The sequence below is a fragment of the Primulina huaijiensis genome, chromosome 16 (assembly GCF_012295235.1).
Source record: "Primulina huaijiensis isolate GDHJ02 chromosome 16, ASM1229523v2, whole genome shotgun sequence".
NCBI lineage: Eukaryota > Viridiplantae > Streptophyta > Magnoliopsida > Lamiales > Gesneriaceae > Primulina > Primulina huaijiensis.
In genome coordinates, this window is record NC_133321.1 from 19,486,802 (window position 1) to 19,510,691 (window position 23,890).

At 35.7% G+C, this 23,890-nt stretch overlaps 5 protein-coding genes across 8 annotated transcripts; 3 read left to right on the top strand and 2 right to left on the bottom strand.

The window, feature by feature from the left end:
- Window positions 1-1,319: 1,319 nt before the first annotated feature.
- On the top strand, window positions 1,320-6,711 carry LOC140961146 (U-box domain-containing protein 34-like). Of its 2 annotated transcripts, XM_073419439.1 has the most exons (11): window positions 1,320-1,578; window positions 1,719-1,949; window positions 2,415-2,512; window positions 2,687-2,805; window positions 2,953-3,164; window positions 3,256-3,331; window positions 3,480-3,771; window positions 4,095-4,196; window positions 4,272-4,697; window positions 5,253-6,008; window positions 6,367-6,711. In XM_073419439.1, the coding sequence occupies exons 2-11, from the start codon at window positions 1,739-1,741 to the stop codon at window positions 6,412-6,414; spliced, it is 2,340 nt and encodes a 779-aa protein (XP_073275540.1). In that variant the 5' UTR covers window positions 1,320-1,578; window positions 1,719-1,738; the 3' UTR covers window positions 6,415-6,711. The 2 variants fall into 2 exon arrangements, with proteins under 2 accessions (XP_073275540.1, XP_073275541.1); XM_073419440.1 differs by having other exon boundaries at window positions 1,320-1,949; window positions 3,268-3,331.
- Window positions 6,712-7,202: 491 nt separating this feature from the next.
- On the top strand, window positions 7,203-9,455 carry LOC140960840 (putative pentatricopeptide repeat-containing protein At1g10330). The gene is made up of 2 exons (XM_073419139.1): window positions 7,203-7,704; window positions 7,772-9,455. Exon 2 carries the CDS (start codon window positions 7,903-7,905, stop codon window positions 9,319-9,321), a length of 1,419 nt encoding a protein of 472 aa, XP_073275240.1. The 5' UTR covers window positions 7,203-7,704; window positions 7,772-7,902; the 3' UTR covers window positions 9,322-9,455.
- Window positions 9,456-9,737: 282 nt separating this feature from the next.
- Window positions 9,738-15,501, bottom strand: LOC140961581 (protein KAKU4-like). 3 transcript variants are annotated; one of them, XM_073420213.1, is made up of 11 exons: window positions 15,182-15,500; window positions 14,460-14,512; window positions 13,699-13,754; window positions 13,027-13,133; window positions 12,804-12,934; window positions 12,343-12,519; window positions 11,559-11,802; window positions 11,332-11,411; window positions 11,095-11,182; window positions 10,391-10,454; window positions 9,738-10,284 (listed from the first exon to the last, which is right to left on the bottom strand). In XM_073420213.1, the coding sequence occupies exons 1-11, from the start codon at window positions 15,426-15,428 to the stop codon at window positions 9,960-9,962; spliced, it is 1,572 nt and encodes a 523-aa protein (XP_073276314.1). In that variant the 5' UTR covers window positions 15,429-15,500; the 3' UTR covers window positions 9,738-9,959. The 3 variants fall into 3 exon arrangements, with proteins under 3 accessions (XP_073276314.1, XP_073276313.1, XP_073276315.1); XM_073420212.1 differs by having other exon boundaries at window positions 10,391-10,472; window positions 15,182-15,498; XM_073420214.1 differs by lacking the exons at window positions 11,095-11,182; window positions 11,332-11,411 and having other exon boundaries at window positions 10,391-10,472; window positions 15,182-15,501.
- A 1,819-nt stretch (window positions 15,502-17,320) lies between these two features.
- Window positions 17,321-18,024, top strand: LOC140960705 (uncharacterized). Its single transcript, XM_073418952.1, has one exon. It carries the CDS (start codon window positions 17,676-17,678, stop codon window positions 17,874-17,876), a length of 201 nt encoding a protein of 66 aa, XP_073275053.1. The 5' UTR covers window positions 17,321-17,675; the 3' UTR covers window positions 17,877-18,024.
- Window positions 18,025-18,413: 389 nt separating this feature from the next.
- Window positions 18,414-20,119, bottom strand: LOC140960704 (uncharacterized). The gene is made up of 2 exons (XM_073418951.1): window positions 19,766-20,119; window positions 18,414-18,741 (listed from the first exon to the last, which is right to left on the bottom strand). The coding sequence occupies exons 1-2, from the start codon at window positions 20,108-20,110 to the stop codon at window positions 18,559-18,561; spliced, it is 528 nt and encodes a 175-aa protein (XP_073275052.1). The 5' UTR covers window positions 20,111-20,119; the 3' UTR covers window positions 18,414-18,558.
- Between the last annotated feature and the right edge of the window lie 3,771 nt (window positions 20,120-23,890).

Genomic DNA, 23,890 nt, shown 5'->3' on the forward strand with positions numbered 1-23,890 from the left:
AGCAATAGTAAAAAAATTCTCTTAATTAATTAAAATTAGCATACTATTGTTAAAATAAAACCACTAAAATTGTTATCAAGTTTAATTCAATTGCTTTTGCTAACTTTTAACCCTTTATAGATTTTGTTTACTTTTTTATGTTTGGTTTTTAGAATTACATATTTAGATAATTAATTTTATATCAGAATACATATTTTTCGGTGGATACTTTTATCTAAATTTCATTAAAAAATTTCTACATGCAAAAATGCTTCGTAAAACAAAAATTTACATCTTATAGCTTTCGAGCAATGGCAGTAAACAAAACATAGAGATTGGTTCCTCTAACATCCATTTTAAAGGGAAAAGATTTCTAAAATTATTTTCAAAATAATCTCAAATTTAGCCAAAAAATTCACTAACAATTGATAAAAAAAGATCATATGTCAAATCAGTAAATCAACTGCTATAACTATTAAGTCTCATTACAAAAAAGCTGAATCACTTGCTATCATGAAAGATTTTCATTCACATGATTGTAATATAACAGAATCAGAGATGGTAAAAAAGTAGAATGACTTGAACATTAGCAACTATAATAGAGCGAATTTCTACATATTTAACATCATCTTTGAGACAAAACTAAGGGACAAAACTAAAAACTAAGTTAATATAAATATATATTCTACCTTTCTTCTCAAATGATAAAAAAAAATACCCTAACCAATAAAGAGGCATCAGATAAAAATGGATCAAGAATGTCAAGCACAATAAAAGTACTTCAATTTATTTGTATCATCAATTGCTAGCTAACATCAAAGGTTAAACAAATTATATATGTGAACAAATGAAATGAAAAACAAAATGAAAACAAAATACTGCAATCATCATAATAGAATGCAAAACCTCTTTCGACAAACAAATGCCACAAAGAGGGGAAAAAAGGTGAAAATAACAAAAAACGAATGTCACAAAGAAGAAAAAGAAAAACATGGAGAAAACAATTTAAAAAAAGTGAAGAAGAATGATAAAACAAGTGAAAAAAGAATACAAAGGTAATACTAAAGGTCATAAGAATATAATAAACACATGAACTAAAAAATAAATGCACAAGACATCAATTTCTATCAACATAAATATAATTGAATGATAACTACTAAAATGAATTAAATCCTATTAACCTTGACATGGACAATGACTAAAATAACCCTATCAACTATATCAAAATGCAAAACAAGAGGTCATAATAGTAAGCTCACAAATAGAACTCATATATTTATAGGTATATATAGATAGATATAAATGCAGGGTAATATTCACGTAAAGTGAGAATTGAAGCAAAACAAGGAGGTGTTGGGGCAGGTTCTATCAAATTTGAATTGCAAAATGGTGGACATGTGTCTCGTCAGAACAGTAGGCCACAATAACTATCGAAAATCTCTCGCAGAACAAAGTTAGCGGTGATGCAAGCTTAGACCCGCCAAATATGGAGCTCCCTAAGTGGAAGATAGACACACAGAGAGGGAGAGAGATTTCTCTGCTTCTTGTTCCTGAAAAACTATTGATTGAAACTCACATCTTCCAGATTATCACACAAAGGTGATATTTTAATCCACAAAGATCACAATTTTTCCTTGAAAACTTGAGGGGAAAAAAGGGGTCCTTCGTGTACGATTCTTGTTCTTTTCTTTGTTGTTTTTTTTCCTCCTTGGTAAAAAGGGTAGCATTTTGAGGGATAGGAAGCTTGAAGGAGAACGAAATGTGGCCTCCACCAGTTAATCATGGAGAAAGGATGCCTCCGATGCCGAGGTTATTTGCTGTGGCTATAGACAGGGATAAAAGCAGTCAAATTGCCCTCAAATGGGCTGTTGACAACCTTCTTGTTAAAGGACAGACTGTGATTTTGATTCATGTTAAGCTGAAACAATCTGTTCATGGATTGCCTGCACCACCTTCTTTTCCTGCCCCATGTAATCCCGTATCTCTTCATTTATGTTTATAATTGTCTATTTCTTTGTGTCTTCGTGTATTCTTGAGCAACTTAAATAACTTGGACTAGAACGGCGAGAGCACAATAACATCTTGTAGGTTTGTGGTAACTCTCATGTGCAACGGATTCTTGAGGGCAAGGCATTATTCTTGATGTGTTTCGTGTTTATGCGTGGAGTTTTTCGGATTCTTGCTCTCATAGTGAGATTGAAATTGTGTAATTATAAAATTCTACTTTCTACATCACTATATTCTCTGAGGTTAAGCTTGATTTCCATGTTAACAATTTTTGAAGAGATGTTTGCTTGAAAAGGATCAAACCCCACTTTACTCAGGAAGAATTTAAAGTCTGTGTCACCATGTAGAATTTTGTTTGCTTTCCATGAAGACATGTTTGTGACAATTTTTATCCACAGATAATATATAGCATTCACTCTTTGGCGCAGGGCCTAACCAGATTTCTGATGCCAGTGATGAAATTGGAGATGATATACAGTTAAGGGACCTGTTAGTTCCTTTCCACGTCTTTTGTATGCGCAAAGATGTGGGTATTCAAGATTCCAACATATTGGCTTTTTATTTGTTTAATCGTGAGAAGAGCCTTGGAAATGCAACCATCGCGATATGAATTTTTGAACATGGAAAAAAAGAATAGCAACATACACAAGTATACAACTCTACAATTATTTTTGTAGTCTTATACATTATTGTTTTACAGATACAGTGCTTCGACGTTGTGCTAGATGACACCGATGTGGCTAGAGCAATCATCGAATTCGTGAAGCAATCAACGATTGATGTGTTGGTTCTCGGTGCTGGGAAAGGCAGCATCTTCAGGTATATTTTTCTCAATGGATGCTCGTCCTTGCATAAATACTTTTAACTGAGTTTATATTCAATACTTCAGATGGTATTTGGAATGGTTTTTCGTGTGCTCTCTATTATGTAACTGAGTAAGAACCTAAGTACCTTTTCCCAAAACAGATTTAAAGCAAAAGACATTCCGGGAAATGTACTGAAAGGGGTACCAGATTTTTGTACCGTATATGTCATTCACAAGGGGAAGATTTCATCCACACGAGCTGCTTCCCGTCCTGCTCCGTCCGTCCTCAACCCATTACGGAACAAACTAATTCAAGCCCATAGAAAACCAAATGCATCAGAGCCACCAGTGCCATCCAACAGTGATTCACGGAGTTGGTTTTTTTTTTCTTTCAAAACACTGGCCTCTACAGTTACCTTTTTTCAATTCCCACAGTAATGGATTCCATTCGGATTCATATGCAGGTTCCTTTTCAGGACACTCTAGGCCAGGATCTGGACCTCCAACACATGCCAAGCAAAACGAGGCAAACTTTATCAAGTATGTCTTAATATGTGTAGTAATGTTCTTTATTGACAAATCAGTTAGAACTTTGCAGATATTGTTGTAAATTTCTTGCTTAATTAGAAGGGAGATAAGGGTTGATATTTATGTTAAACCTAACTTTAACTGTGATTGCGGCAAAAAGGTCACCATTCGCTCATCGAAAGGCCCCCACTGGAAAAGCATATGAACTATCTCCACCAGAAATGGACATATCCTTTGTAAGTTCTGCAAGGCAGAGTGTTGATATGTTCCCTTCATATTATGAGGCCCCGGAAGGTGGTCCTACTCCTCCTCGGCTTTCAGGATTATCGGACATAGATAACTCAGGGTTCAATTCATGGCAAATTGGACGAAAGTCGGTGGACATAACAACCCCACCAGAATTATTCCTTGACTCAACTGAAAATGATAAAGCAATTGCAGTACAAACAATGGTAAGGTTTCCGAGATTAAGATTTACATGCATGTCTTATCTGTTTATCTGCATTGATTGACCCTGTCACCTTGCTAGATGCTACAGAAGTAAAAAGACTTGCATGATTTACTTACAGCTTATTCTATCTGTACTCATTTTCAAAGTCTTGTAACTTATTTCTCGCCGCTAATTAATTTATTATAATATTAGTACAAGTTCATCACTATCATTAATTATTATCGTTAATGCTGATTGTATGCTGCATGAGTTGGTTTGTTTACATCTACTATATTGAAATAGTGTTAGTATGAAGCATGGCTCAGATTTTGACAATATTCACAGGAGGAAGTTGAAGCTGAAATGAGAAGGTTAAAGCAGGAACTCAAGCAAACGATGGATATGTACAGCACAGCATGCAAGGAAGCACTCTCAGCGAAAGAGAAGGCATGGAATTTTTTTTTGTTTTCTGGACTTCAGGATTCTGTCCCAAGAGTCTATATAAATTATTTTCCATTGTAGGCAAAGGAGCTTCAGCGTTGGAAAATCGAGGAGCAGAAGAGATTAGAAGAGGTGCGATTATCAGAAGAGGCTGCATTGGCTCTTGCAAAAAAAGAGGACAAGTCTAAGGCAACCTTTGAGCATGCTGAAGCATCTCGAAGGATAGCTGAGCTGGAAGCTCAAAAGAGGATCAATGCAGAAAAGAAGGTCATAAAAGAATCAGAAGATAAGTCTCGGGTACTTAGCCGTCTGACTCAGTCAGATTCCATGTACAGAAAATACACGATCGAAGAGATTGAAGTTGCTACAGAATATTTCGCACAATCTAGAAAGATCGGAGAAGGAGGGTATGGACCAGTATACAAGTGTTATTTAGACCACACGCCTGCTGCAGTGAAGGTTCTTCGACCCGATGCTACTCATGGAAGATCACAATTTCAACAAGAGGTATGCGAATGTAAAAATATTCACATTAATGAAAGGTTAAAGGTATGGTGTATTTTGAACATTTCTAGCAAAATTAACGTAGTCATGGCGAGTTCATGCAGTTGAGTTTCAGGAGTGATTATCTTCATCTTTGGTCTTGATGTAATCTAGAAGCAATGTATTTAGAATTTATTGACATAAGTGTATTGTAATATGTATTGGGGAACAACAATTCTTCTACAGCTATGGGGGACGTCATTCGAATATGATGTTTGGGCTGCTGTTTGTTTTAAACAATTTAAATGACGATTATCATCAATTGTAGTTTTTGGTATAGTGTCAAATGCTCGGTACTACAATACAGGTTTCCTAAGTTTTCTCTCTCGCACAAAGTGATGTTGAAATAGAAAATATAGATATTGATGGTAGAAGAAATTCCTCGACTTTTAAATGATGGTGCTTTGCAGTCATCATTTGATTGTACATCCACCCGTTTTCCTACTTTCCATGTTCACAAAGCTGTCCCTAAAGAGACTTGTTTTCAATCACATAATTCGTTTCTTATTTTGACATCAGGTTGAAATTTTAAGCTGCATAAGACACCCCCACATGGTCCTACTTCTAGGAGCCTGTCCAGAATATGGTTGCTTAGTTTATGAGTACATGTCCAATGGAAGCTTAGAAGATCGTTTGTTGAGGCGTGGTAACACTCCTCCGCTATCTTGGCAGCATAGGTTTCGAATAGCTGCGGAAATTGGCACCGGCTTGCTCTTCCTCCATCAGACGAAACCAGAGCCACTGGTACATCGTGATCTCAAACCTGCCAATATTCTTCTTGACCGCAATTATGTCAGCAAAATCAGTGATGTTGGCTTGGCTAGACTTGTCCCTCCATCCACAGCTGACAGTGTTACTCAATATCGAATGACATCTACAGCTGGAACTTTCTGCTATATAGATCCAGAGTATCAGCAAACTGGTATGCTTGGCGTAAAATCTGACATATATTCCCTTGGAATCATATTCTTGCAAATTCTTACCGGCAAATCACCGATGGGTCTTACTCATCATGTTGAAAGAGCTATCGAGAGAGGTACCTTTCCTGAGATGCTGGATCCATCTGTGCCCGACTTGCCAGTTGAAGAAGCTTTGAGCTTAGCTAAATTGGCGCTTAAGTGCTCGGAACTTAGAAGAAAAGACAGGCCAGATCTTGGTAATGTCGTTCTTCCTCAATTGAACAAACTGCGAGAACTAGCGGAAGATTCCATGGCCAACTCAGCGCCATGCAGTGCAAATCCTTCACCCAGTCACAGTCAGGTTTCCATGTCTAAAGTAAGTCTGAGTTCATTATCTTGCAAATTCATCCTTTTATATCTTACAAAATAAGAATGCAAATTGGGAACCTGGTTCTTGGTATTATGTGATTTTCCTTCTTATAATTCTAAATCCATAAAATTCTGTGGCTTGGGTATTTACTTTACTATCAGTAGTTCCAGCACAAATAGTACGTGGCGATTCTTCTTCAAAAGTTCAAGAATGGTAGAGATAAACTCATATTTCATAGAAGATATGGCCATTTCATTCTGTTGCTTTTCTAAGATGGACAAATTTGTACTAGAAGACTTTGTAGGCTAAACTTCATTTCTGTGAATCCCGGCCTCTGATATGTTATCCCAATAATATTTTGCAGGAAGACTTAAGTTATCCACCATCTACACAATCAAGCATGGGGAGCTGATACATTGTCGACCGCCTGAGAAGTAGTTGGGGGTGTACAAGGAAAGAGGAACACAATTTTGACTGTTGATCATTACTTGTGTATTATGTTTGGGTTTAGTTTTTGCAATGTACTTGTGTATATTGTTCGGAATTAGTTTCATTTATTCTAGTTTTGCAAAATAGAAAATAAAAAAGCAATAGAGATTCTTGATTCGTTTTGCAGATAAATCTATAAGGCCACAAAGATTGTTAATTCGTGTTGTATATCATAACCTTCATCCACTCCTCACTTGAGCAATGAAAAACACGAGCATTACTGTCCACAAGACACGCATCTAGTCGTAAAGATCAGCCATTGCAACAATACTTTTTTGATAATCACGGTTAGTAAATTCAGGACACCGATGAATATTTGTTTTATACCATATTTGGTGGTTTGGTTGTATGTGAAAATAATTTCTTGAATACCCATCGATAAAATAAAAAAATTATTTATGTATCAAAAAAATTATATTATTATCTCAAAAAAAGTTGTATTATTTGATTTTATGTTCTAATAAGCGTAAAAAAAAAGTGGATTAAACGCGAGGATTGTCAGCCAACCTAAAGTTGGTCATATTACGTGTGTTGTGAATTTTTTAGATAAAATTTTAAGTTAAATTTATTTTTTTTAAAAAAATTAAATTCATTTCTAACATCGTATAATTAAAATAAACTAAAAATGTTTTTTATACTAATTTATCGGTTAAGTAAGATAAAAATTAAATTCATTTCTAACATCGTATAATTAAAATAAACTAAAAATGTTTTTTATACTAATTTATCGGTTAAGTAAGATAGTGTGTGTAAATAGCAAAACGGATACTTCATTTCAGGACTGAGAGTTTTCGAGAAGCAGCATACGAGGAATCTTTCCCATATCTTAGTTGGCAGTTGTCGTTATATTCTATCCTCTGTGGAGCATCGTTATATACAAGTACAAGTCAGTGAAGTTGCTCTACACCTGTTCGGAAAAATGTCCCGCCGAATTATCTTTAATTCTTTTCAAGTGTGATCGAACGTACAGAATCTAAATGTTAGCATGGGATGAGTGAAGAAGCCACTGCTGGTTCTTTAATTTGCGTTTTTGTTTAATATGTAAGGATGTTTCGTGCTTTCCCTCACAAAGTCCTGGTAAGATAACTTCAATTCGAAGATTTAAAGCTCTGTGTTTGCGTACATGATCTTCTTGAGATGATATGTTTGCTGATGCAATACACGAAAACACAAGTGAATCATCTCCAAGAACTGTGACACAAACGAAAAGATGGTAAAAGAAAGTTGATTATTTTAACTATTTGCTTTTTTACCCAATTAATATCGTCATATGTTATCAGATCACAGAAACATTTGGTTAAATACTGTGGATGTGTGTTTGCTGAGAACTGAGAAGATAGACGTCATTGTGTACATGAGTTTGATGAAAGGTCGAAAATGAATTATATTCATCATACCATCCATTATTGGAATGCTTAAGGTGAACTTATTTTCACCTGAGTCTTTGCTCCGTCTGCTTAAACGCTTCAACATATGTTCAAACCAAGTTAAACAAATCCAATCCCTCTTGATTACCAATGGTCACCTAATGATATCAGACCGATGGATTAATACTCTTCTTTACAACAATCTCATCAGAACCTACCTCAATCTTTCTCAACCACACACTTCTCTCCTTCTATTCATCCACATGCTTCAGCATCAAGCCCCTCCCAATGATCACACATTTCCTTCTGTTCTCAAAGCCACAGTTTTTCTCAAAAATTCGTCTTTTGCTTCATCAATCGGCTGCTCCTATCACGCACAATGTGTCAAAAGAGGATTATTACACAACCATTTTGTTCAAGCATCTTTTCTTTCTCTTTTCTCGGAGTTTGGAGATATGAGCAGTGCCTGTAGGATGTTTGATGAGATGCCTCGACCATGTATTGTTTCTTATAATGCAATGCTTGCTGCATTTGGGAAGAGTGGGGACATGGGACTGGCTGTTTCAATGTTCTTGAACATGCCCGAGAGAGATATATATTCATGGACAAGTGTGATCAATGCATGCATGAGAAAAGGGCGTTTTAGGGAAGCAATTGCCTTTTTTAGCAAAATGATGGTCGATGGGTACGTAATTTGTGGTCTTTTACGGCCAAATGAGGCTACCTTTGTAAGCATCCTCTCTGCTTGTGCGAATTTGGATGATGCTCGTGCATTATGTTTAGGGAAGCAAGTTCATGGATACTTGTATCGGAATACGGAGTCGAATGTTTTCCTTGGAACAGCATTGATATCCTTTTATGGGAAAACAGGCTGTTTAAATTATGCTATCAAAATTTTTGATTGGATGACTGTAAAAGAGGCATGTACATGGAATGCGATTATTTGTTCTATGGCTTCAAATGGCAGGGAAAAACAGGCCTTACGTATGTTTGAGGCAATGAAAGATTCAGAATTCTGCCCAAATGAAGTTACTTTTGTTGGGGTCCTTTCAGCCTGTGCTCGAACAAAGCTCGTGGACTTGGGTCTAGAAATGTTTCGTTCTATGACACGTGATTTCGCTATTATCCCGAATATGGAACACTATGGATGTGTGGTGGATCTTTTGGGTAGAGCCGGGCTTTTAAAGGAGGCATACGAGTTTGTGGGAAGCATGCCTTTTGAGGCTGATGCGTCTGTCTGGGGAGCACTTTTGAGTGCTTGTCGAGTTTATGGGGCTGTTGAGTTGGGAAACAAAGTAGGGAAACGAGTTCTTGAGTTGGAACCGCAGTGTTGTGGACGATATGTAGTGTTGTCAAGTATATTTGCTGGGGCTAATAGATGGGACGATGCTGCTGTGTTGAGGCAAGTAATGGTGGATGCTGGAATTCAGAAAGTTCCAGCTTTTAGTATGGGGACAAAGTAAAGTATGAATTGGCTTCTTTGGTTGCCTTTAAAATTTAATCCATTTCTTGTCACTTAATATCTAAAGACTGTAAAAGTTCTAGTAAATATTCATCACATAAACTGTGAGTAATTTTCAGTATCACGTTCTCAACTTTCCGAAATGAACTTTTTTATAACTTTTAAATCACTCTAACTTCATTAATATCGAAATTATCAATCTAAATTCTTTCATCCAAACACGATCAAATGTCTTATTGATAACTTGATTTTAATTTGACATTCATCATTTTAATATATAAATATATATACATATTTTTTTCTTAAAAACATAGAACATATTTTTTTTCAATTTGGTGCTTGTTTATTTATTTTTATATATATAAAACAAATTTTTTTCAATATGATAAAATAAATAACCAAAGTATTCCAACATACTAAAGCCAATGCTAATTTAACATCATTGCTGATGCAATCACAGCCTCACTTGTTATAAAGGAAAAGACCTAGGGTATCATCGAAAACAACTACAAGCTCATAAAAATGAAATACTTAGCAGCCTAAATTACAACTCGAACATATTGTCCTAAAACAGAACTTGCGGAAGATCTTTCCTAAAATAGTGTACAGCGTAATTTTACTGAAACAAAATGGCATCCCTCATTTACCTCTTCTCTTGCTTCTTCGGAGGCTCCCATCTGACATTTTGGCTACTTGCTTTCCATGCATAAGATCAGTCTTTTCATTTGTTGACGGCTGAATCATCTCTTCTGATAACTCTTCAGGTTGCATGCTCAAACTATTGTGAGAACCACTTGCAATACTAGCTGTTTCGGTAACAATAGGGATTTCTACACAAGCTTCGGTCAAAAGCTCACATCTACCCTCCAAATTGCCCGCCTTCAGCAACCTATCCTTGCTGGTATCGCGCCTATCCTCATTGTCTTGCTCATGGTTTTGGCTAGTAATACCTCCAGCAGACAAACTGAGTAGTAGAACCAATATTAGCTGGAAGAATGGGTGTAATGAGATAAATAGTGTGGCTTCCTTTCACTATTGGAAGAAGAGAAAGAAAGCAAGTTTTACATCACCTAGTCTGAGATAGCGAGAAACCATCGATTCCTGGTGTTCCGCCGATTTTAGTAACCTCATTTTCTGGAGGTTCATGTGAAACTGTAAAGAGATTGAGGTGAAGAGCCATATCCAACACACACACGCACACTATGTCTCAGAAACTCTGGTATACAAAATTAACCGACACCACAATGACATGCCCAATTGTGGTAAACTGTTACCAACTGATAGTTCGCAAGTGCTCAAGAACCTTGACTTTTTAAAATCGTTCTTTGACAAGAAATGGTGCTAACTGTGTTGGGTACAGGGATTAAAGACGAGAGGAAAGATGTGACTCTTCAAATCACCTAGTACAAACCCAACTATTTGTGCTATGCTATGGTTTATCATAGTCCCTACTCCCTCCACCCTGTCATTTTGCTTGTCACTGACTATCCTCATATCTTCTTTGGATTTTTCACACTCAATAAAAAGCCGCTTGTGTCTAGTCTCCACAAGATGCATGATTTAACGTCCAAATTTTGATTTCAATTAATCCCATAATAACTGAGAAGTAAAAGAAGAAAACATGACATAACAGAACCTAAGAAGTGCAAAGGAACTCCATTTAAATCACATGTAAAGTTCAGCTGATATTTCCTTTCTTATTCTCTATTCACACGTTATCAGTAACAAAAGAAATTTAACTCAAATTCGAACGCAAATAATAAAGACTGCATACCAGTATGGAGCTCCTCGGATTTGGAACTGGTAGGGCGTTGAAGTTTGAGCATAAAACTTTCACCGTCAATTTGAACAACTTTTGAATCCTTTAAGAAAAAATAAACTTGAAGCTCTAAAACACTAACAAGTGCAGCGTAAAATTTTCAGTTCTAGAACTGAATTCAGTTCCAGTTTTTAGTTCTACATAACTATATATTAATCAACAGATTATAGAAAACTCTCACTCATCAGCTACCTCATTATTTCCTGAAGAAAGATTAGCTGGCTTGGATGACAGTGCTTTACTTGCCTTAACATCTTGCCTTGACTCCAAAACTGACCAAAAATCAATATCTTTTCAATGCATGTTTCTATTAATTACACTTGTTTGACATAGAAATAAAATCAACATTATTTTCAGATAAACATAGCTCGCCAGCGACTATGTGACTAACCGAACATTCAGACAAGAAACAAACCAACCTGCAAGGGCATGATCAGAACTCACTCCAGCATCCATCAACACACCTATTTGGTGATTTTTCCTAAAAGGATCTGGCTCAATAGCTTTCTTTCCCATGCCCTCCTGCCTACTTGTCGCAATAGCAAACAATGATGGATCAAATCTGGAAGACGGACTGCGAAGCATATCTTCAGTTGCTTTTGCACGCACTCTCCGTAATTCTTCCTGGATATTCCATGATCCAGATGCGACAGAATTCCGTTTCTGCAACATTTTGATAAACACTATAACAAAGGTGAATAAATAGGATGACCTGAAACAAGTGCAAGCAAAGAAAATACAAGGACAGAAAGAAAAAGTTCATCCATGACTAAAATAATTTGATCATTGAAGGACAGAAAACAGATGATGAGATTAATAAATTTGTTATAGACAGCAACATTTTTGCAAACAATTTTATTTGTCAGCTAACTATGTGCCTTGATAAATCACAGATGTGATGGCAACAAAAAATCCTGAAATTTGGACAAAGGTCAGACTCAATAGACCCTTCAGCTTGAGTTTGAAAATACATTGACACAAATCTTCTGCTTAATAATCAAATTGTTAATAAACCACACCATCCACGAAGTTTAGAAGCAGGAGATATACTGACACAGGTAGCATCTATAGCTCCAGTCCCAAAACAATTCAGAGTTTTGAAATGAAAAGAGAGTTGAAGGTTCAGTTTACAGCAATCCACAAGGAGACTCACTTTCTGGATGCAGGAACAGAGATGTAAAGGAGAAATAATCAGGCATGCACCTTTGATGAAGACAAAGAGTCATGGCCAACTGAATATGATGTTCCTTCCTTGATCAACTCAGTTCTTGCTGTCAAAGGCGTGCTTAACTCAATTTTCTTCGTGGGAGACGCCCAAGGTGGCCTGTCTCTCATATAGGATCTGGCCAGATCAAGAGGAGAACCGACTGCACCATTGACCTGGATTAACATAATCAAATCGTGAGATGACATTATCCGAATATCCAGATTTCTTTGTAAAGCCAAGGAACAAATCTCAAACTCAAAAGGGCACAAAAGTGACATCTTTGAAATAAAAAATGATAAAGAAAATCTGTCCGGGTATAAAATAGGTACCAGGATATAGAAAGTTGAGGAAAAAAGATAAATAGTCCAAATATTACTGGTAAACGAAAGATCAACCAGAATGTGGTATGAACCAAATATCACAAAAAGGTTATCATCACAAAAAGGTTATCACTAACATGTTCAGTCCCAGAAGCATTGAGATCACACGTCCCTTCATCTGCATTTTCCACTGAACTTGGCCCCATTTTCTTCTCTTGAAACCATTTTTTTGCTTCCAAAAGAGCTTCATTATATGTATCTCCAACTTCTGTAAATGAAAATAACAAATATATCAAAGAATGAGAAGAATGCATCCCAGGATGAATATATGATTTATTGTAAGGAAAGAACCAAAATAACCATTGTCGGTCATTTTCCCGGGAGCGGCAGCAAATCTTTTCTCTGCTTCCATTGACCAATCAATAACTCGTGACTTAAGAAGTTCAGTCAACCTATCACATTCTTCTCTGGTAAAAGATGAAAATAACAGTAAGCAAAAACAACTCTGTCCATAGTACAGCCAATCAGATTATTGTGAACATTTGAGCACTTAAATCATTAGCGCATGCCCAACGGATATCGCTTGCAAGGTTTAAGTACAGCATGAAAGGTCCTGGTAACTAGTCATAGAGTTCTACCAGCACAAGTAACATCATCTCATCTCTTTAAAACAGATATCTGAAACCATCAAACTACATGTATGTAAGATAATTATTCATTCTTTAGATAAACAAACTATCAAGTTCAAAACCTGAGATGCATTATCTTGGAACTAAGTTTTGTGGAAGTAAAAAAGACACAGAAGAAAGTAAAAGATGCTAAAAGTTTCAAAGTTTAAGTCCCATGGACAGATGAATTCAAAGAACAACCACTTAATTTAAATAATTTGCAAATACCTGACCTGACACTTTCATCTTAGCAACTACCACAATGGAAAAAATAAACAATGTTATAAAAGAAAAAACAATAATAACAAACTAGAACCAGAAAGGTTCAAGCCAGGTACAAATACCTCAAAGTTCTTGTGATTACCTTGAAAAAGTCTCCTGCATTATAAGTTGTTCAATTTTCCGTTTTGTTTCAATCCTCTGCAATAAAATACCAAGAAAACATCAGTCGAAAATGATAGAGGACATCTTTGTAGAGGGAATTTCATTCACAAAAATTTAAATGAATGGCAGTACAGATGCTGTTTTCTGGTTATGAAAACATTTCAAACTCGAGATACAGATCTCAGAGATCATGCATCAAGAAAGCATTACATGATATGAGACTCCAAAACAATCTAAATGAAACTAATTTATTCTACTGAAATTTGGTTTCAGATATGAGTTAACTGACTGCCTGATAAAAAACTGGGAAAATCACGTAATCATCTGATGTGCTCGGATTCTTATTCCGTGACAAGGTTAGTATCAATGAAAAGGGTTTGACAAAGGATCAAGAAGATAAAAGGTAAAGCAAAATATAAATTCCTTGAAGGTAGGAATCTTTTTCCTATCTTCAGATGTGGGGAATCATCCTTCTAAAAATTCCATTTAATTTCACCCCTTCTTACAAAAAAACTACACAAACTATGAATGACGTCAACCACAGAGAATGGTAAAATCTGTCAAATTCCTCAAATAACTGAGTATTTCACTTCTGGAAGAACATTTTTCTTTGTTCTTGTAGAAAATGATGCATGGCGCACGTAAATAGAAACATGACACCTAGTCCAAAAATGGGGGATCCACCAATGCAAATCTTAACATTAATATGGTGCAAAAGTTGTATTATAAGAGTGAGGTTACCTCGTGCAAGGCATTAACTCCATCGTAAGCATCTTTGTCACTGTCAAGATCGTCTTTTGCCAAACGAAAAGAAAGGGGAGAAAATAAGTTACAAAAACACGAGTTAATCAAACGATGTATATGAAAGAGTATGGGAGAGGAAATAAAAAGTGATCAACAGAACTAATAAATTAAACCACAAGTACACATTTGTCAAAATTATCACTAATAGAAACTCTGCAAAAGCAAGCTTGAGTCATCTCAAGAAAAAAATGCAAGCTTGAGGGTTTCATGGTGTTATATGCTCATGACATAAATTTGAATGATGCACCCAAAGTCATAAAACTACAAAATACATCTTATATAAAGTCGAAACTTGTAAAAGAATCATTGCCTGCTTTATCTTATAGAGTGACGATGTGCAATCTAAAGGATAACCATCCAATGAAGCGCTCATGATAATAATCCAAAATATATCCATAAACTAAATCTTTCTCCCAATGACTCCTTTTTCCATGACTTATGTAGCATCGCATCTACTTTAGCTAACGGAAACACACAAAATCTAAAGCAGGAGACCGCGACCGGTAAAGAGGATCAAGAATATTGGAAACCAACATTCACGCGCATTTGGTAGAAATTATATCATGAATACGCGTATATTTGAACACGACAAAACAATCGAAACCAAGAGGCGCGGAAAGGAAAATAATTAAAAAAACCGAACGGAAGTGAATGCGCACCAGCGCCAGAGTCCTCGTCTTCATCTTCTTCCGAAGAAGAAGACTCGGAGTATAAAACACTCGCTAGTATTTTTCCAGCGCCAGAAGCTATGGCGCGGGCGGATGGTAAAACTCTGCCAGAAAACCAATCAGGACTTTTATCAGCCGGAGGCTGCGACCGCTGGCGGTCATATGGAGTGGTAGCGAGACGCTGTTTCCTCCTATTGGCAACAATTTTTCCGCCGGCACCGGATCGAGAATCTGCCATTTGGAGGAAAATGGGAACTTGATTGGTATTCGTTTATTTCAGGTTCCGAGTGAACTTCACTTATTACGGGGTTAGTTATGCTTTCTGGTCTTTTTTTATTTTTTAAAAAACTTATTTTATATACATTGAATTTGATGTAATAATATACTTATTTATTGAAAAAAAAAAGTTTTTGGAAAATGTTTCCAACTTCGTACTTTGTTTTATTTTTTTCTTTCTTTTGTTTTTTTGCAAGTGTACTTTGTATTTTTAATAATTGTAAAATGGGGCTCCATTTTTTTAGACATAATAAATTGAGTTTTGTTTTTATTTAACTAGATGTATAAAAAAATATAAACGTGAATGTATGATAAATTTTATGTTTGGTAAGTTTTTGTGACTGGATAATTTCTTCCCGCATCTAATTTTGTATTGAAAATAATATCACTATGTAAAAGAGATATTTTGGGGAATATTATTTGATGCATTTGAAAGACCAAAAATAGTTATAATAAAAGCTTGTTACTATTTTTTTTTTAAAAAAAATTATAGATTAAACACCATAATGTTATTTTAAAGGGTAGTATTTAAATTATCGGAGTTTAATAACATAATATTATTATTATAATTTGAGTATTATATCAAATGATATAAATATTTTGATATAATAATTTTTTTTATAATAATATTTAAAATTTAAACATATTCATTATATTATATCAATTCCACCAAAACTCCAACCACCACTATCTCGAAGCAATAGAGCAAGAGACCAACCCCGGAGATACTTACGTTCGATGATCTTTCATCTCTCTCAACAACACAAAATACTCGCGTCTCACCAAATCCTACACTTCGGCCATCCACATTTTCGAGCAAAACCGCTACCATGCAGAAGACCGTTGCTGCCCGAAAATTGGGTTCCCCGTATACTAGACCTGTGAATAGCGTAAAGAAGAGATTCATATATGTGAAGAAGCAAGATATCAGAGCTTGTGCTGCAACGACAAAGGAACAATTCGGGAGCCCGCCTGAGAAAGTTGAGGTTTCAAATTCATATGACGTCGCACAACCTGAAAAATATCCGAGTTCAAGAATCATCCATCAATATAATGAAGCATAAGAAGAGGCCATTCAAGTTGGGAGCAGTAACGAAAACAAGGCTGATGTTTTGGTGCAGGTGGATCCGGACCTGTTCAGTAACGCGAATACCAAAGCAGAGAAGGATAAAGATGTAGATCTTACGAATGATAAACAAGATATAACTCTCGCTGTCAAGACTGAAGTTAGAGAAGACATATCACAGGTGCCAGAAACCGTCAACATTGTCAACAACATTAATTAAGAATTTTCAGACACGCACAATATAAATGTAGTTAACAGCAGTAAAACTCTTGAACATGTTGCGGCTTACCCCACTTCAGGAGTTGGAGAGATGAACAAAGAACCAGCAAAAACAGTAGTGTCTGATAAGAAGGAAGAAGTGGGAGGAACTGAAAGTGAAGTTCATGAGACGAAGGAAATAGAAGCTCAAGAAGCGGGTCGGCAACCAGAGAACGTGGCAGCAAAACACGAGTTCCGAAAGCGAAGAAGGAATCGGTAGTTTCCAACGACGTGAACGAGGAGACAGCAAGCAAGCTTCAGGAGCAGAGGAAAAAAAAGGTGAATGCTCTTACTGGGGCATTTGAAAGTTGAAACTGTCATATCCTTACAGGAACAGAAGTGAATTCGACGGTGCTTTGACCCAATTTCCTCTCTTTTATTTTGGTTTTCTCAATTTTCCAGATAAAAATATCAGTTTTAGACACTTCACCGGTAGACTTGCCACTCTAAACGAATTAACCAATTTTCAAAATTATTTATTTATTTTTGAAAATGATTAAAAAAACGACAACAAAAAAAGAGCGAGATGGATTCTGTGCCAAAATGTAGTATTGGTGTAAAAGCGAAATTATTTAAAAAGTCAGCAGCACGCGTACGTTGTCTCCCACAGAAACGTCAACGCGCATCAACACCACAATAGATTGCCAGAATCTTCAACACGGAATTCCGTCTGAAAATCTGAAAATCCGAAAGAAATCGAACCACTAGCTTGTTCCAGAAGCACCGCCCCCTTTTTTTTTAATACAAACCCATCGAAATTCTCGCCAGAAAACCCACTATTCCGTTAAATTAGTTTTATCGCCCATTCAACTAAAAAACCCCATTCTTTTTTGTTTTTGTGGCTGGTCAGAAATCTCGATCGAGCACTTGCTTAAAGGGGAAAACATGTGCTTCGTTTTTGTTTGCGACGAGGACGAGAGGGTGGTAGGCAGGCAGGCGGCGCCAGGGGTTTGCCCGTACTGCGGCGGCATGGTGCAAGCTATGGACGTTCAGAGCCAGTGGCGATTGTGCTTCGTGCCGCTTTATTTCAGGACCAAGCGCAGATTCTACTGCTCCATTTGCTCCAGGCGATTGGTCACCCTATGAATATCGATACTACTTGTGTTTGTATATAAATTATTTGCTCGATCTCGATACTTGTTTGACATATTGAATCAGAAATTGGAATATTCAGGCTTTCATTTTTGGTGTATTTGTATGTCCAACGTTTTCTGATCATACCCGTGTTGGAAAATTAGTTGATTCAATGTCTGATCATGAAGAGTGGGCTGTACCTCCTAACCCTGTATTAATTTAATGTTGGATTTGTGCTAATGGAAAAATAATCTTTCTTCAAAAACATAAAAAAAATTAATAATTAATATGTGTGATGTATCCCAATCCAACAAATTGTTCATCCATTATGTTCTAATGAATAGATATCTTAGATTGCATGATCTAGCTGAGTTGGTCGTACCAGTTATAAAAAAAAACTTGCAATTTTGTCCTCAAAATATACTAGATCGCTTCTTTATAAGCATTTCAACTCTACTCCTTTTCTCTCGCTGAATTTTTTGTGTTGATGCGCATATCATGACATGTTTTAGGTTTATTTTCTCTTACATCAAGGCACCGAGGTGGTGATGAATGCTTTCTTTAAGTGTATCCTTTATTGAATCATAAGAACGAGATACAAATAAAAGCTTATAGCATCTCCCACAGTTTGCATTTAAGAACAAAATTGCCATCAATTGATGTTAAAGCAGTAAAAATGGCACTTGAATGGATGTCATTTACAAAGTTTAATCTTCTTGAAAAATGAGGAAACACATGATTTAGGGTAGGGTTTTGTTGCAAGACATGTCGGAATGTTCTCGGGATGCTCCATCCACAACTTATGAGCGACACCACCGGCTTCTAGCTTCTCTGATAAATTTCGAATTTGTGTTTCGCCCTTCACCTCGAGAGTTACCTTCATCATAGCAACCAAAGTTGTCAGCATATTCCCAAGCCATATCGTATAAACTGACTTCTACGGTCCCCCTCACCTTGACATACAGAGATAGATAACTGGCTTCTATGGTAGACACACACCATATATTGCTTTTCTTATGTCACTATGTGAATTAAAAAGAATATAGCCCTTGGCTACAACCACAGATAATTATACATGACGAAAAAAAGTAAAACAAAAGCAATCCAACACAAAAATTTGAGGCAGTTGGCTATTAAGACATGCCGACTAAACAAAGAACGAGACCAAGAAGACAATTTTAAATCCTCCCATGTTCTCAATCAACTCCAGCAATGACCGGAGGTCAGTATGACAGTATTGACACATCAATACAGGTATACAAGGTGGTTACTCGAGCTCATGAAGCTTGCAATAGCTTAATTACACTTCATTTGGTGGAAGGAGACATTAAGGGACATCTATGTTTGCTCCCTTGCACCATCTTTTATGATTGTTAGACTCGAAGGGATGTGTGTTTAATTCTAGCAAGGGAAAACAATAAGAAACTCACTTTATTAAGCAGATTTTTTTCCTTGAAGCGTTTATTTCAACACAAAGTAGAAGCAGCTTTCCATTTGTGTATGATAAACAATAAAGTTTTACCTTTTTTTTTTGGGAGATAAGCTGTTGCTCAAGGACTATGAGTTATTTGTGTTTCTTAATTTAAGCTATTTTTATCAAGTTAACAACTGCAGCCACAACAAACTTGGATATTTGTCATCTAAAGATAACTTTTTGCTGTTTACCAAAAATGTGTAATTAAAAGAATTACAGTTACATATACACTTCAAACTACATCCATGAATTACAGATAAATAAATAAAGGCTCCAAAAACTTGTCTTTCTTAGCAATTCAACATCAGAACTTAATGAATCCAGCGATAATGTGAATATACGGAATTCGTAAGAAGATGTATTAAAGCTTGGGTGACCAAAAAATAAACAGGCAAAAAAAAAACAAGCACGGATAGAATTTGCTAACCTTGTGCATCGAATCAATGTTGAGAGGGGAACAGTATAGAAGAGTATCCGGATCATCTTTATGAGCCCAGATAGCGGCGACGGAGGCGTGGCAGCCCTGAGTTACAATACTCCCCAGCGGCCAACTGTCGATTAGGTCCCTCCGTAGCACCACGTACTGAACAACCGTCTCCGCCGCCGAGCTCCCTGAATCTTCACCATTGTTGTTGGAGTCTGCTGCTACTTTCGTGGTGGTTGACGATTCCATTCGCGCTGAGGGGCGTAGGAAGATGGAGGTACCTGGCGTGACCCTAGCGGGTCGGATCCTAAAACTGAGGGTGAATGGGGGCAAGAGCACGGAACTCATCTGACATTATTAACAATGAAGGTCCATTAGCAATTTCAATCGTTTTTTTTATAGCAGTAAATATTTATTTATAAATTAAATTCAGGAATTTTATTCCAAAAGTAATTTTTTTTCCTAACTAAAATAAAGCAATGAAGAAATAACAGTGTTAAATTGTTCGTTGAAAATGCAGTAATTATATAAATGACAAAAATTTGTGTGAGACGATCTCACGGGTCGTATTTTGTGAGACATATATCTTATTTGGGTCATCAATGAAAAATTATTACTTTTTATGCTAAGAGTATTACTTTTTATTGTGAATATCGGTAGGATTGACCCGTCTCACAAATAAAGATTCGTGAAACCATCTCACAAGATACCTACTCTATATAAATTTATTTTTTAAGCAAACAAATATCACATAATTTATTTCTAAATTTTCTATTTCCCCCTCATTTAAATATTATCCGTAACGTACAAATTTAATTTCACATATTATCTCATTTAATTTCATATATTATCTTATTCATGTATTTATTTTGATCTGTCTATATAACTGATTATTTAAATCTTATGATAAAAATTTATTTTAAAAATATAATAAACATTTATGTGCAACATACTTTAACTAGTCACAGGAAAAAATATGCCGTTACTTGCTTTTTGAGCTTAAAAAATATATACAACCAGAAGCCAAAGTTATCGTTATTCCAAAATTTTGAATATTTTTTTGCGTCTATAGAGAATTTTTTTTTTAAAAAAAAGAATAAAAGTTCTTTAGAATGTGTCCATTCAGAGATTAATGAAATGCATATATAATAAAAAATATGTTATCGAAATCAAAGTTCAATTAAAAAAATAGCGAATTTATTTATAATATGCAAAAGAAATTCCATTAATTATTTTTTTTGAGATTGCAAACACTCCGTTAACAACATACATCACATATACATTAAGGATCCTTTGAAAAAGTAAACAAATGAGAATGAAATGGTGGGATCTACAAGAAAAATAATTATAGTTCGAAGTTCTAAGATGACAAACTCCAAATTTTTTTCAATCTACTGCTATTCAAGAATCTGCAACTCTTTTATTTCTATGTAAGAAGAGGCAATTTCCATCTTCTATATGTGCACCACACCTAATCATGCGGCACTTTATAATTCAAAGTTCTAAGATCATGGGGCTACGTTGTATGACCGTCATTCTTGATCAGCCCTACGCCCAAGAAGTTACAGCATGAGCTACAAAAAGAATAACATTGAATAAAACGGTTTGTTCGTGAAATGAAGCAAGTAAGCCCAGAAAAAGGAAATAATCTTCTTGTGCGTGCATATGTTTATGTATTTATCATTAAAGTGTTACCTTAAGGAAGTTTTTAAAAAGATTTAGAGATGAATTTCAAGATGGAAATCACCTACCTAATCAAACGAGCTGAAAATATGACAGCCAATATACCCTTGCTCATCATATGCTCTGGTATATCCAGTTCTTTTATGCTTATTAGCTTTCCTTCTACAAAGTTCACAAAGTATTTCGATTTTCCATTGCAGAGATTCAATGGTCCCCTACTACAAAACAAGAAATTGTTTGGTCGTTACATGAAACAATCAAGACTCTTCTCTTACAAACTTAAATTTGTTTATCATCCTAAAATTAAATTGTGTTCTATTTCTCTGGGGCACGACCCACTACCTAGTAAAGTTCAACAATTGAAAAAATATTACTAAGAAAATCCCAACTTTTCTTCAGAAAAAAGATAAAAAAAAATCTCCATGAGAAGAGTTGCAAAAGCTACAAAACATCCCAATGAAAAGAGTTTCAAACCTATAAAGACCACCACCGATCTTAATGATCAGCAACCAAGAAAATTGTACATCCATCGAAACGATAACTTTGAATAAAAAAAAAAAGCATAACTCCTAGACAGAATTTGCTCTCAAAAGACTGATGCAAACCACTATATTATGCTCACTAGAATTGTGCAGGTCACGAAAGGCCGGAGCGGCAGGTATTTATTGCATCATTTGCATGACAGATGGTGAATTCTTCGCATGCATTCAATAGATTAGCGACACATAGCTTAGCAATGCGTCATTTGGAGATAATGTGTGTTACAAATTTAGAAAAAATGGCAGTGCCATCTTTTTACATATAAAGCATAGATGGCCAAAAAACCATCTATTTGGTACATAGTGTAGGTAAGTATAAAGCCATCCATCATGTAAAGAATACAAAATGATGCAAAAATGCTTTCATTAATGAAGAGAAAAAGGGTCCACCAACAACTAGTTTTATCGTCTATATTTTCCCCATTAACTACCAGACCTCAATATTTCTTCCATTTTCCTATCATATACCCCCACTGATAGAGCTGTTGGTTTACAAGGACACAAGTGTTGAAGTCACACCAAACACGTGAATTGGACCTTCAAAAAACATAAGCTTCAACACACAAATAAATACTTTATCATTTATCGTCCTTAATAATAACCTGTCACTTTAATGGAAAAATGTGGAGAAAAGCAGAAGTACAGCATTAACTTCTAATTTTGCTGATATATCAGATGTAATAAACATGTCAAATCATTTGGGACTTGCAAAATTCCCTTTTGTTACTAGAATCGACTATAGTATGCGGATGTGGTTACATACTTGATTTCATGGATATTCATCAACCATTCATGGCTCATAAAGTTGTCAAAGAAAATCATAGGGTAAAAAGCAGTGCCGTAACAAAATATTAACAAACATCACAGTTCAAGAAATGACCGACAGCATAGAACAATCAAGTTTTCATGCCTTATATGGTATTTCTTTTCCTGCAATTCGACAAATGAGTGGATACATGAAATCGGAATAAAGTTTAACTCGCATTGGCCTTTAGTGATCCGTCTAGTTAACAAAACCAAACTACAAAACAACTATTACGATTGCCCGTTTCGAATCAGTACAATGGTGAGTTCACGAGGAAAGGGTAAATTAAAATTACTACACTATAATGTCTCATAATTTGTTATGGGGCTAATTTGAAGCATGCAACATGATCAACATTTCTCTATCAAATGATATCACGCAAAAACAAAGAGCACAGAGCCCCATCTCGATCTCACTGACTCCTGGTGTCCACTAGTGCATGGCTGAGTCTTTGATTTCGTTTTTGAGGTCAAAATTTTATGTTATTCAGAGCCCAATTCTTGTAGATCTACAGATCTTTTTAATCCAAATGTCAACGAACTGCATTTCCAAGGGTATTCCAAGTGTAAAATTAAACTCTAAACAACACAAAATTATTAAAATAAACTGGAAGAGGAACAGTCTTCCTTGACTACAGGAGCACGGTGGCCGTCGCCAGTTGTGGCGAGATGACTTGCTTAACTCGTGAAAGTCTTTCACTTTGTATAACAAGGATGAATATTTGTGAGAAAATAGTATAAAAATTTTGGATAATTTTCACACATAAAAATAATTTAATAATTATTATTCTCACAAATCAATTAATGAGCTCGGTTGCATGCCTATATAAATACAGATTTTCATCTCGTGTTTTATCGTTTAATTATGAATTATATTAAGTTACAAACATGCCTCTTGAATAATTTCCGTACAATGAACAAACTTGAAAAATCCGAAGGAATTGCCTTATGTGAAGCACTGATATGGATAAAGAACCAAGAGTTGTACCATGTTATTTTCGAAGTCGATGCGAAAAAATATTCTTATTTAGATCTTATCATTGGTGCATGCAAAAAATTATTATGGGAGAATACGGATTATACATTGGCCTTTGTCAAACGT

What these genes read in the sequence shown, in the direction of transcription:
- LOC140960704 (XM_073418951.1), bottom strand. Translation starts at nt 20,110, where the DNA reads ATGAGTTCCGTGCTCTTGCCCCCATTCACCCTCAGTTTTAGGATCCGA. An exon ending in ACATTGATTCGATGCACAAG is followed by an intron (nt 18,742 to 19,765) that starts GTTAGCAAATTC and finishes GCTATGATGAAG; the next exon opens with GTAACTCTCGAGGTGAAGGG.
- LOC140960705 (XM_073418952.1), top strand. Translation starts at nt 17,676, where the DNA reads ATGTGCTTCGTTTTTGTTTGCGACGAGGACGAGAGGGTGGTAGGCAGG.
- LOC140961581 (XM_073420212.1), bottom strand. Translation starts at nt 15,428, where the DNA reads ATGGCAGATTCTCGATCCGGTGCCGGCGGAAAAATTGTTGCCAATAGG. An exon ending in AGACGAGGACTCTGGCGCTG is followed by an intron (nt 14,513 to 15,181) that starts GTGCGCATTCAC and finishes GTTTGGCAAAAG; the next exon opens with ACGATCTTGACAGTGACAAA. An exon ending in TTCTCGCTATCTCAGACTAG is followed by an intron (nt 10,285 to 10,390) that starts GTGATGTAAAAC and finishes TCTACTACTCAG; the next exon opens with TTTGTCTGCTGGAGGTATTA.
- LOC140961146 (XM_073419439.1), top strand. Translation starts at nt 1,739, where the DNA reads ATGTGGCCTCCACCAGTTAATCATGGAGAAAGGATGCCTCCGATGCCG. An exon ending in GGGAAAGGCAGCATCTTCAG is followed by an intron (nt 2,806 to 2,952) that starts GTATATTTTTCT and finishes TTCCCAAAACAG; the next exon opens with ATTTAAAGCAAAAGACATTC. An exon ending in ATCCAACAGTGATTCACGGA is followed by an intron (nt 3,165 to 3,255) that starts GTTGGTTTTTTT and finishes ATTCATATGCAG; the next exon opens with GTTCCTTTTCAGGACACTCT.
- LOC140960840 (XM_073419139.1), top strand. Translation starts at nt 7,903, where the DNA reads ATGCTTAAGGTGAACTTATTTTCACCTGAGTCTTTGCTCCGTCTGCTT.